Raw genomic sequence first — 12,938 nt, 5'->3', positions numbered from 1 at the left:
TATATATAAAAAATAATTCTGCATAATATCCTATCTGTGAATGACAAAATTAAAGATCTGTGTCCTGAATGTAAGCCAATACAGTTCAGATAATCAGCCTTTTCAGGAAAACAGCAGTCATAGCTTCAGGATTTTAAGAATAATATCATAAAATAGAAAAGACCACTTGTTATGTTTTAGATTCGTGCATTAGTGAGAGAACGTGGAGAGCAGGATAAAAAACTTCAGGCCCTGGATGAAGGCTTTGTTAAGATGGAAGCTAAGCTGAGTGCTGCAGTTCAGGAGAAAACATCTCTTCTGGCAAATGTTGCTTGCCTGAAAAAACAGCTTCTGGAATTAACAAGAACCAATGAACTACTAAAATCTAAGGTATTCATACAGATGCTTATTTGCTTTGACTTGGTTGTTACTAAGTTCCCTGGCCAAGAGTAAACTTCCCCATTGATGCATTTTCTGCACCCCTTCACTGCCTCACGTTCAGACCATGTCTTGTTTGGGGCATTGTGTGCTAACGTAAGGACAGGGATGGGTGTGCTGCCATCACTTACTGGGACACGTAGTGATCATTGTTTTGGTTGGGAGGAAAATACTGTTTTAAATACTGAGCGTTTCATACGAACGAGTTATGCATGCTGTTTTTTTTTATCTCTAATAAGCTCTCTGAAGATGGTGTGCAGAAGAAAATGAGCAGTCTATGTATGGAGTTAATGAAGCTCAGAAACAAGAGGGATGCTAAGGAGAAGGTAAGGTGTTTTATACTGCACAGGATTGATCTGTTCAGGAACTGTCAATGAAGAGCTTGCAGCAGTTCTGCCTTTTTTTTTTTTTTCTGTCCTCAACTCAAAATTTTCTGCTTTCCATTCAGTGGAATTAAGAAAGATAATCAATAACAAACGGTCCTTATTTTGCTGTTGAGATGTGAAGTTCCTCTAAGTAAGGAACTCTAGAAACATTTAAGTATCAGTCTGGTCAGATAAGTGATGTATTTGAAAAGCAGTGGCCTTAAATAAGCTCTTAGCCATTGTAGGGGAACTGCTGAGTCATGGCTGGAACAACCGATTGAGCACCTGGGGAAAGGACCGGTCAGCCCTGGGAGCACAGGTGAAGGCAATTCAGCTGTGTGACCAGAGGGGCTGCAGCCTGGCTGCACCTCTCTTAGACCTTATTTAAAGGCTTACTGGCACTGGGGAAGGTTCTCTGGTTGGAGATCCCCCTCTTGTGGAGTTCTCCCTCTGAACCTAGAATTTTCTGATATAGGTGAGCAATCTTCTTCGCTTCCTTGATAGCAGCTTTCTATCATGCTGGTCCTTCTGTCATCACACCTCTTGTAATGCCTTTCTATTGTACTGATGTGTCCAATTGCTACAGCTGTGTGTGGGTTTTCTGGGTTGTGCATGTCTGTAGTTATAGAAAACAGCTAATGTATCTGCAGATGGATAATTTGATCATAGGAGTCACATTCAGTATAGCAGCTACTACTTTAATTAAATCCTGTTGATGGATTAATTAAAAACTAATATGGCTCTGAGAGAATGGACTTTGTTCATGCTAAGTTCATTTTTGGTGATAACGTTTGTTTTTTCCAGACTGCACTTGCAAAGCAGGAGAACATGGAAATGAAGCTGCAGGAAGTACAAAGGAATCTGGAGCATTCAAAAGGAAAAGTAGCACAGTTACAAGAAAAACTGTATGTAGTAAGGAAAGGAATGGATGTAGTAATGTAACTATTGTTCTTAAGCACGTAGTTTGGAGAAAAATTAAGGCCATCTTTCTGCTGAGAGGCAACAGAAATTAGCAGTGGCCTGAAATTAGTTTTATTGAAAGATGTTCAGATGATTGCCACTGGAAAATTTTCCTTATATGGAAAGGCCTTTTGCTCTCCTCTAATATCCGATTGCTTGAATGTGAGCAGATGCTTTGTATTTATCTTTGTGTATTTCAACTGTAATCTAATAATGCAGGTATTGTAATTGATGAAAGGAGACAATGATAATTTGTCTAGCTAATGCAGCCTGTCTTACATACTCAGTTGTGGTAAAATGTGGTACAGCATCTTTAGTGCAAATGGAAGCATCAGCCACACTTGATTACAGGATGAATGTGTTAGTATTAAGTAGTGATGCAGTGACTGATTTCTCGTTGCTTACCTGTAAATAAATAAGCTACAAATAACTCTGAAGTGCTTAAATAGTGACAGTGAAAATGTCCTGATTGTTTTTTGTTTTTTTGTTTTTTTAGATCAGCTACAGAGAGAGAGAAAGTGGATGATAAGTCTGACACTGAAAAACTGCTAGAGTATATTACAGAGCTTAGGTAAGAATTGTTCTTGAATTGGACTGGGTACATTAAAAGGCAGCAAAACTAAGCTTTGTTTTTCTTGGTGAAGCAGAAGTTTGGGAACAATTCTGCTTAACAGTAACAAAATAGAGCGAGGGGGGGAAGAGTGGTTATCCTTCCGGACAAATGGGAAGGAGTTAAAAGATGTGCACACATCTAGAAAGTTTTTGTATACAAAACTCAGCTTTTATTTTTATTTCCTCTGAGTTACTAAAAGTTATGTATTTGAGGTGTCACTTAAAAAAATTTAACTTGGCAGTTTTCTGGTTTTTATTTTATAGCTGTGATGAATCATCTGTGTTTCTGGCGCTTGAGAAAAATATCAGTTTGACTGTAAACACTAAAAGTTTAGTGCTGGGGAGCAGGTGGAAACACTAACCAGCTCCTCACTTATGTGTACCTAGCCCAGAAAGCTGTAAAAACACAAAAGCATTCCAATTTAGTTCATTTAAATCTGAACATTCCGTCTCCCTCAGTGTCCCACTTCTGCCAATTTAATCAGTAAGAGGTTCCTTGTGAGCTTGCCTTAAGTTTTGGCTTACTGTGAAGTCTAGTTTATTTGTATGTGCTTTTCTGTCAAAACTCATCTTCCTAAAAAACAAAAAACAAACAAAAAAAAAACTGGATATAGTAATCATCTGTAAATGAAGTATAGTAACTAGTTCTGTTTTTAATTGAAATGAAGTACATAGTTTAAATTACGTAATTGTAAGCTTCTCTTAAAATACAGATTTTGATATCAATTGCATTTAATTTTAAATGCACCTGTTTCTTAATCAACCTGTTTTAATGCTGCAAAATAAGCCTAAGTAAGGAAAGAAAGCTTTCCTGCTGAAAAGGAACAGTATTCAGTATTCCAACCATCTCTCATTTGTACTAAAGTAAAATCTTAAAAATGAAGTTATGGTAACAAATAAATGTTATTCTACAGTAGTGTTGCAGAAGCTGTAGAGAAATATAAACTAGATGTTGCTCAAATGGAGGAGGCATTGATCGAGAAAGACCAAGACATCAAGATTATGAGAGAGACATTCAGAATGAAAGAAGAAGAATCAAATACATTGATTAGAGCACTTAATGAACGGTGTGAGTTTGTAGAACAAGAAAAAGGTAATTGCTTGTTTTTGAATGCTGTTCACGTAGTTGGGATCACATAGGCATCCTATCAAAATGATGGTCTAAAATGCCAGTGCAGATTCTAAGTCAAGTCATGTCTCAGCTTCAACTGCAAACAGACCAGCCTGTTTCAATCCATATGGAAACCAGTCTGAGTCTTTATTTCCACGGAGACATACTGAAGTAAATAGTGTAACAGTGAAAACTGTTTCAATGCTAGTTTTCAATCAACAAGTTGAATGTTTATTCCTTTTATTTAATAATTAATATTATACAGCTTTATTTCACTGTTAGTAGCTTATACATAAGTTCACAGCAGTACTGAGAATATGTCCAGGAGCCCTTCTTCACTTCTGCTCTCCCAACTCCACCCCATTCCTCACATCTCTGAGTGAACCATTTAGCAGGTTTTCCCCAGCTGTTCCACTTTATTTGGCAAAAGCTAATTGATTGAGCTGGAGTTAGCTATTGGTCAAGCATAATTAGAAGTGGTATTCTTTCAGCTGGTTTTGATGAGCTCTCAGATGAGGCAAATCATGAGGTGGGTTTTTTCCATGCTTGACTAACTTTAAAGCTAGAATGATAGAACTATCAAGGAAATATGTGGTGCATCTTGGAAGACAGAAGGCTTTACCTGTTGCATGATGCTAACTCTATGCAGAAGAGAGAACTGTCTGAGAGCAGAGGAAAAGTCCTGAGTATGAATGCTGAAATAGAAGAACTGAAAAAAAAAGTTCTCATAGAAGAGCAAGAACACCAAAAACTGCTTGAGAAACAAGAGGAGTTAATCTCTCAGCTTCAGCAAGAAAAGGTAAATACAGACTCTAGTCTGAAATACTCTAATCCAAATGACTGAGATGAAATGCTCTGATTTTTTTTTTTTTGTTACATATCAAGTTGTTATATTTCTAAAGATGAAATCTTTAGAATGTACAAGTAGGTGCTGGTTAGCACAAGCTGTGTGGTCTTGGGATAACAGCTAGTGTACAGTAGTTCCAGTTTACCCATTTGCCCTTCTGTGCTTTAAAGATTCAACATGGCAAAGTGGCGTTTCATTCTTAAGAAACTACTGATAGTTTTAAACTGTGATACTCTGCAGGAATCGTCTGCATCTATGCACCAGAAGTTACTCAGTGTTCAAGATGAGGTAACGAGTGAGAGATGTCTCCTGGAAGAGGAGTTGAAGAGCACAATGAATGAGCTGGACAAACTACATGCTAAGGAGAAGAGAGCTGAGAAGCTGGTGAAGCTGTTGGAAAAAGAAACCAAATCTAAAGCCCTTGAACTTGCACAGATGGAAGTGAAGTTAAAAGGGTTTGTGAAACGAACTGAGTTTAAAGCTACAGAATGAGAAAAGTTGAATCAGCAATGTATACAAAGGCTTTTATATGAGGCTTTTGAGCCCATTCAGGTTTTAAAGAGGCCTGAACACATGAACTTGTCTGGCTGTTTTTGATTAATTACGGCAGATAGAACCTATGTAAATGAGTGATTTAAGTTGGTATAATTTAGCTCAAAACTGTTTAACATGCTTGAAGTGCCAATACTGTAGTAACGTTACTGTTAAATGTTAGCTACATCTGTGTTGTATTAGATATTTATACCCTAGACAGGGCAATTGCTAGGGAAGATTTTTCGAGCAAGTTGTTGTTAATGTTGATGTATTGGAAGCTTACTAGCAGGCATTAAATCTATTTCATGAATATTTTGGAAGTTAGTGTTCTAGTGTTTAGTTAAAGCTGCTAAATCTGAAGATTGTGCTTAAATTCATGAGAAGTTGTGACAGAGCGTACTGGTATGTCAGGATTAATATATTGCTGCTCCTGTAGGCTTTCTGTAATTGATAATAGCATTTGGTAATGTGTTCAGACATGCTTATGTCCAGCATGGAATGCTGAATGCTTGTTTCAGGAAGAATGCTGAGTTGGAGCAAATCAAGGAAATGCACAGCAGTACAGTTCTGCAAATCCAAGAAGAGCTTAACAACACACTGCATAAACTGGGAGAGAATGTTGCTGAGTTTGAAAGGTATTTCAGTTCCATTAAAGAGTAGGGCAGTGACTTTTCACTACAATTACAATGATGTATGCTGCTTATTTATGAGCAGTGTTTTTTGTGGCAGAATGTTTGGTATTAAGCTTTTTATTTTGAGTACTAGTCAATTGTAATGACATGCTCAGTAATCAGGAAGCTGTGGATGTTTCTACCAAAGTCTAATCAAGCACTCTAAGTGCTCTTCATTTTCCATGATAGCTGCAACTGGTGAATACTCTGTGCTCTGAAATAGCTTGCAGAAAGCCTTCCTGATTCACTGCAAGTTTTGAGACTTAACAAGGTTCTTTTTATCCTACAGTTCTTGCAAACTTTCTCAAAATATTCAAGTAGTATATTGGTAAGAATGCAAGGCATATCACAAGTGTTGATGAATCTTTCAGGTGTAGTCAGTCTTTCAGTGTTTGTTTTCACTAAAGCATGACTGAGCCATAGTATTCCTGCTTAAGGCTTTATGGATTTATACTTAATCTATATTTGGTCTAAAATAGCAATACTTCCCTTGCTCTGTCATACCCAGCTACAAGACAACAATAGCTGAAGAAATACGCAGTCTTAAGCTGGAGAACACTTCTCTGCAGGAGCAAGTTGCTGACCTGAAAAAAATACATGAAGATAATCTACAGCTGCTCCAGGAAGCAGAATACACTAAAAACAAGGCAAAAGAAGAATGTGCAAGGTATTGGGCTGACAAACTTTTCCTCTAGCTAAAGAATACTAGCCAAGGCTTGCCTGCCTTCTGCATTAGAAATTATCAGGCTTATCCAGTAAAATGAGTACTTAGTGTAGCCTTTAAATTTTTTCACTTTCTCAATTCATTAGTTTGAAAATACTGATAGACAAAATGAATCAAGACTTTATTAATTAGTAAACTAATTGATTCAGTTAATTACTAAGTAGCTTTCCTTCATGTGGAAACATAGATGCAAGTTTAACTGGTTCTGTTGGAATATTGCTTTTAGAAATATCAGTTACACTGACTGTTCCACAAACGAATAAGCTCCATGGAGCAGATGAACAAATATTGAATTTGTATGTGATGATCTGCCACTGGTTTCTGAATTGTCTGTCATATCAAATTCACAAGCAGATTTTGCTTAAGAGATGACTACACTGCACTGAAGGAAACTAAAGCCCTTCCTTTGCTTATTGTGCAGCTGTAAGTAACAAAACCAGCCTTAGGCCAGTTACTGTGGACATGCTTCTCTCAACAGCTAACTGCAACTTAGTGGCTCAATGCTGTCCTTAGAGCTCACTGTGATAGACCATGTGTAAGTCTCCTGTTGTGGGCTACTAACTGATGACTGGAGGATATGAGAGTGTTGGTGTCAAAAAGTTCCAGTGAACAAATGCCAGTAGTAGGCAGCACTGGTAACTGCTTGTACATTAGGGAACATATTGTGTGTGTGCTGGCCTGCCTTCCCTTCTTCTCTTAATACTCCTAGCTAGCTTTTAAAGCTGAGGATGGGTTTAAGCCCACAGTTATGCTTTAGTCTTCCCAGCCATTCTGTGAGTCAACTTTCCTGACTTATAAAAATGTTTTTGTAATGCTTTTGCTGTCTTGTTTACCCTTAGCCACGATATTAAGGTTATCCAGAGCACAATCATAGTTTGCTCCAACTTATTTCAGAACACTTTTGCTATCTAAGGTGTTGTCTTGTTTTTTTTTTTTTCCCCCCCAGCTGGTTGATGTTGCCTCCAGTTGCTATTTGAGTTGTGGGAGTTCTTTGGCTTGTTGTCTTAATTATTAAAAAAGCTGAAGAGTTATTTTCTATTTGAGTTGGTCATAGTAGACTGGCAGGAAAAGGCTTCTTAGTCTCTACCTAGATGGTGCAATGAACAGCTGAGGTAAGAGAAGGAAAGCAGTGTATTAGAGAACTTGGAAATCCTTGGGAGTCATCCACACTACTTGAATAAACTTGTGTGTTCAAGTCTAACTAGCCAGGTATCTTTCATTAAGAGTTGCTAATACTTAACAGTAATAAATACAAGAAACATTATGTTGCATTGCTTTCAAGAGACAGCCTTCTTGTAGAAGTTAGACTGTAGATCTTCAGTTTGAGTGTTTTCTGTACTATATTTCTATTTTACAGCACTGTTAGTACAAATCTTAATTTTAGTTAGTCCAGAAACAGCTTCTGAATGTGGTGAATATTGTTTTTACAGTTAGCTTTATTTAATTTTAAGTTACTCTGAAGATGCTTAATTGGGCTTCACTAAGGATGGCTTATGTTTTCATTAGGATGATTTCAGAAGCCCAGACAAAGCTTGCGCTAAAAGAAGCAGAAGCAGAAAGAACAAAAGATTCTTGCCTCATACAAGTGACAAAACTACAGGAAAAACTGGAAGAGTTAACTGAAGATCTGAAAAAAAAATCTGAAGTGGAAAAATCAAGGTGACTTCTCTAAGCTAAACTTGGGTATTGCAGCACACCACAGTGGGAAGATGTGCTGAGAGCTAATAGTGAAAATGATGCAACTTTACTTTTTGTTTGTTAGGAAAACCATACATGAAGACATGACCTCTAGTTTAAAAGAAGAGATAAAGACCTGGCGTAATCTATATGAAGAACTGCATAACAAAACTAAGCCTTTTCAGGTGTGTAAGGAAGTCAATTCTCACTGGTATCTTGCTAATATTTGTGTGGTTGAGTCAAGTTTCTGCTCTTGAGAAGTAAATATGCTATTTCTTCATTTGAAGGCATATATTCTGCAGCGTTTTTCTAAGTTAATATCCCTTGAGACAGTTGTTTCCCTTTCCAAACCATTGTCTGTACTTGCAGATCTCAGTTTGGGAGGAAAGGTGTAGTGGGGGAAACAAAACACTAATTTCTGTTCAATGTACTATGCATTTCAGCAACAACTTGATGCATTTGAAGCAGAGAAAAATGCTCTTCTAAATGAGCAAGGTGCAGCTCAAGAAGAACTGAATAAACTAAGTGAAGCGTATGCTAAACTACTCGGCCACCAAAACCAGAAACAAAAAATCAAGCATGTTATGAAGTTGAAAGAAGATAATACCCACCTGCAGCAGGTTTGTCAAATAAAAAGTTAAAAACGGAAAATTTAACTGTTTGCTTGATTGCTGTCTTCTGCTAAATCCTCTAAATTCTTGCAGGCTAATTCTGCGAACTCTGTTTTCTGTAGTTGTTAATTTCCCTGTATGAGCCAGTTTAGAATAGGCCATCAGTCTCCAGAACAGCAAGAAAATCTGTTGGTGTTGAATACAAAATGTACAGAGCTATCTTTCCTACTATTCTTTATTTAACTCCTGAGTATTGTTTTCTTCAGGACATCTCGAAACTGCGTGCACTTCTTGCAAAAGAGAAACAAACCAACAAGGATCTGCAGGAGCAGCTATATACAATTCAGGGCATTAGGCGTTTTGATCCTTCTAAAGCTTTCCAGCATGATAGCAAGGAAAATATTCCTCCAAAAACTCCTTTTAAAGAAGGTAAGCATGGATATTTATGAACTCAGTACTTGTGTATCTTAAACATATCCAAAAAAGATATGATAATCTTGCTCAATGTACCCCACTGGGAAATGAAGGAGGTGGCACATACTATATTTCACAGCAGATGCTGGAGGCTGCAGCTGTGTGGGATCTTCCCAGTGGATTTTTTGCCACTGCACCTCCTAGCCTTGGTTGTTTTAACCTGAGATAGGTTTGAAGTCAGACAACAAAGCTTGCTTGGTGTCGAGAAGTGGATTCTGGAGGGTCAGGTGGTTGATGTGATATTGCAAGATGTGAACCTAATTATCCTGCTGTTACCCACTGAAATTCTTTTCATTGCTTACCTGCTGTAGCAAGCACTACCTCTTACAAGAGCAGCAGGAGTAAAAAGGACTCAACCAGATGTCTGAGCCCTTCTTTTTTAGCTGCTACCTTGCAGAACCTTATCCTGCTGTAGGTGTACAGATAAAAGGCCTATAGGTGAAAAATGGCAAGAGCAAAGGAGTACAAAAAGGGAAGCAGACTAAGAGAGAGAAGTAATAATTAATTTCTCCCCCACCAAATACCTGCTCAGTTTGGAGGGAGCAGAAATGCAGAACACAAACTCAGTGATGTTTTTCCATTGCAGGTAATAGAAACCAAATCTAGTCTCTTCGCACTGTTGAGAAAAATATTACCAATATACTCACGTACTGCAGAAGATTTAAACAGACTGTTTGGATGAACCTGGCTGCCATCTGTAATAGACATTGGTATGATTACTTGGGAAGTGATTTTAAAAACAAAAACAGTCAATTTTCAGAAAAACTACTTGGTCGTATTCTTACTTGAAGACATAACTGGTATGTTCCAGATTGCTGGTAATACCACTACAACTGTCATTGTTTGACTTGCTTTGTTTTCTGAAGCTACTCAGTTTTCAACAGGTCAGCTTGAGTTCAGAGAAGGTGAATAATCATTAGGGAAAAAGGATGACAAACAAAACATGCCTTTGTGAATGTTATTTTGTAACTATTGAGTTTCTGCAGTTTGTTAAATTAATTTTGCTGGTTATGATTGCTTTGCCAATGGCAGAAATGATTTCTACAAACCCTTTTTTGTTTGTGGCTTATGTAATATAGAACAAATGTAAAAAGTATATTGTGTAGTTGGCATGGATTTTTAATGGGATCCGTATTTAAGGCATACTATCTTCATTCCTGGGGCTGGATAATGCAATTCTTCTCAGAAAAGGATTTCCAGGTCAAATTCAAAACAACTGCTTTGTCCACCTAAATGTTTGTATCATGTGGCTCAGATAAGTGTCTTAAGGGGAGTTTGTTTTACAGGTGCTGTACTTAAAGGACTTAAATTGTCATGGTCATTTTAGCTGTCTGTCTTAGTGGATTTTATGTGAAAGAAAATGCTAACAGAACTTGGCTTGAGTGAGAGGACGCCCACTACACACTGATTGTGTAGAACTGCGTTTTTGGCAAGGTGGAAGAAATCTGTTGAAATACATCAAAAATCAAGAATATTTTAGAATAAATACTTCCAATCATGTTTTGTCTTTGTCCTTTGTAAAGAGATGAAAATCAAAATCAAATTATGTTGTAAATGACCTAGTGTTCAAAACTTAAATCTTCACAACAGAACTCACTGTCAGTCTTGCCTGAAGGACAATGCAGTTTTCTAACCTTACAGAAGAAGTTACTCAGTTGAACTACACGTTGTATGTGACTTGCAAATCCCTTATTCTCTCACTTCCTGTGAATTTCTATTAGTACAGAAGTAATAGAACTGAATTGAAACATGGAACTGCTTTTGCTAATAGTATGCATTGCTGTCTTGTACACGTGTGCTGCAATGTACACAACTTGAGGTATTTAAAACTGACACCACAAGGTTATGGAGTATGGGGGTACTGAGAAAAGAGGATACCAAAAATGCATATTAAGTCTTAGGAAATGTGTTGTTAGATCTGGTAGCTAATGCCATCTTTGTGTGTTTGCTCTGTAATCTGAACTTCTGAAGAGGAGGATTAAATTGGCAAGTTTCAATTTACATATAGATAACTTGCTATGTAGGAGTTTTTCTGAAGCACGGAGTTACTTTAATGAAGAACTTGAGAGAATTTCAGAGTATCAGGGTTCTTAGGTAGAGTGGAGAAAAAAATAAAGCTAGCTGGTTTTGTGTTGGGCTTTTTTCTCTGAGAAGCAACTGTGAATGGAGTAAAAGAAACCTACAGAGGATGGGGCGTTGGGTGGCCTGGTCTAGTATTAAATGGGGAGGTTGGTGGCCCTGCGTGTGGCAGGGGGATTGGAGACTGGTGATGCTTGAGTTCCCTTCCAACCCTGGCCGTTCTGTTAACTGGTGTAGTTAGTCTTACTTGATGGTCTTTGTAGAAATTGCTGTGTTAAGTAGTCTTGTACACCTAGCAGCAGTGAATGCGATAAGGCACTTGGTTATACCATGCTGTCTGTGAGCAACACTGCAAAGAGTAACGGGGCTGGGGGAGAAATCTGTAAAACACAACTGAAAATGGAAGAACTCGGGCAACGTGATGATACTACATGAGGGTCTTTGACTCAGATTGGCATTATTTCATGCAAGGTTGCTGATGCTTGCCTACTTGCTCAGGTAGGCTACACCAAGGGGTATTTCCAAGGTAAAATTGCTGTTCGTAAACCAGAAAGTAAAAAGCTGTTGGAAAAACCCTGACAAGAACAAGTGTTCTCAGTTATGTGAACTAGCCTTTTATTCCAAGAGATTAAGGCAAGTGAATGTTAATGAAAGGCTCTAGGAAACTCGAAGGAAATGATGGCACTGAATTAATGTAGCTTTTTCCAATGTACGTGTTCTGTCATGTTAGCTTAAGTTAGTCAAAGGGCAAAAACATAGCAAGTGCAGTGATGTACTGCAGGTATTGCAGGGGTGCTTTTCTGTGTGCCTCAATGGTTAAAGCTTTCTGCCCTAATTGGCATCTTTGTTTAGTCCGTTTAAAATCCTTTTAAGTGACCAAGAGCATGTTCTACACAGGGAAAAATAAGAGCAACTCTCAGAAATGATTGGAACCTAATTTTTAAAGCAGTGCCAGTTTTTGCTTTAGCTTGAAAATGTAAATAAATAGTGTGGAGTAAGTGTGCAAGTGGTAAAGGAGGAAGCTGCTGGCCTTGGAGATCTTTCCTGTCTTCGGTTCTATGAAAAAAGATGGGGAGAGCTTTGAATTGTGCAGTGGTTGCACTTGCTTACGCTGCTATTACCAAGATCCTACCGAGCAGCTTAACTGGAGCTAATGAAAAGAAAACAACGCTGAATAGGATTCAGATCTACACGTGATGGGCCTTGGATTAGTGTCCTGGTTTGAAAGGTCGACTGAGCTATTGCTCCTTTCACTCCATGTGCTCTCTGCAGACAAAAGCAGAGAAAGGTGCAATTACTGCCCTGTCTGGTCATTCCGTCTGCGGTAATGCCTCAAGTACTGGTGGAACCGGGGCAGGTAAGGTGCTGGGTGGTGGGAGGAGAGGGTTGCTGCTGTACTCCAGTGCTGGAGTGGACGGGTGGAGAAAGAGGGAAACAGAACTAGCACTAGTTTCTGTAATTACAGTATGAAACAGTGCGTTGTGCTTACAGGACTATTATGTGGACTATAAACGAGTAGGTATTAATGATTTCACTGCTTCAACGAGGCTAAGTATTAAACCTATTTTTAAAAACAAAATAAAAAGCAAGGAAGCTGATGCTGCATGTAGTGATAATGTAAAAGTAACGAAGCTATTTTAAGGACGCTTCTTCAAAGTATAGAATAGGATTAAAAGCAGCACCTCACGCTTACTTTGTGTCCCCAGAGCTGCCTTGCTCGCGGCGGCCTTCGCGTTGCCCTCCCTCACCGAAGGCTTCCGCAAGGCGCGCAGCAGACCTTCGCACCACCCCAGCAGCGGCCCCCTCTCGACGCTCTCGGCCCCTTTAAGGCCCTTCAGCCAATCAGCGCGCGGCAC

At 38.5% G+C, this 12,938-nt stretch overlaps 2 protein-coding genes across 2 annotated transcripts in view; both read left to right on the top strand.

Moving 5' to 3' along the window:
* Positions 1 to 10,503, top strand: part of HMMR (hyaluronan mediated motility receptor) — a 13,598-nt gene extending 3,095 nt beyond the window's left edge. Inside the window, 14 exon segments of the mRNA XM_010718900.2 lie at positions 181 to 369; positions 657 to 743; positions 1,587 to 1,687; positions 2,239 to 2,313; positions 3,269 to 3,447; positions 4,116 to 4,264; positions 4,553 to 4,767; positions 5,365 to 5,481; positions 6,026 to 6,184; positions 7,748 to 7,900; positions 8,004 to 8,103; positions 8,362 to 8,538; positions 8,796 to 8,958; positions 9,590 to 10,503. Of these exon segments, the coding sequence (XP_010717202.1) occupies positions 181 to 369; positions 657 to 743; positions 1,587 to 1,687; positions 2,239 to 2,313; positions 3,269 to 3,447; positions 4,116 to 4,264; positions 4,553 to 4,767; positions 5,365 to 5,481; positions 6,026 to 6,184; positions 7,748 to 7,900; positions 8,004 to 8,103; positions 8,362 to 8,538; positions 8,796 to 8,958; positions 9,590 to 9,609 (1,884 nt within the window). The 3' untranslated portion in view covers positions 9,610 to 10,503.
* Positions 10,504 to 12,394: 1,891 nt separating this feature from the next.
* MAT2B (methionine adenosyltransferase 2B) overlaps positions 12,395 to 12,938 on the top strand; it is a 10,344-nt gene continuing 9,800 nt past the window's right edge. Inside the window, exon 1 of the mRNA XM_010718896.1 lies at positions 12,395 to 12,439. Within this exon, the coding sequence (XP_010717198.1) occupies positions 12,410 to 12,439 (30 nt within the window). The 5' untranslated portion in view covers positions 12,395 to 12,409. The remainder of the gene's footprint in view (positions 12,440 to 12,938) is intronic.

The sequence above is a fragment of the Meleagris gallopavo genome, chromosome 15 (assembly GCF_000146605.3).
Source record: "Meleagris gallopavo isolate NT-WF06-2002-E0010 breed Aviagen turkey brand Nicholas breeding stock chromosome 15, Turkey_5.1, whole genome shotgun sequence".
NCBI lineage: Eukaryota > Metazoa > Chordata > Aves > Galliformes > Phasianidae > Meleagris > Meleagris gallopavo.
The sequence above is the reverse complement of the archived record's forward strand: the minus strand, read 5'-3'. Positions and strand labels throughout refer to the sequence as shown.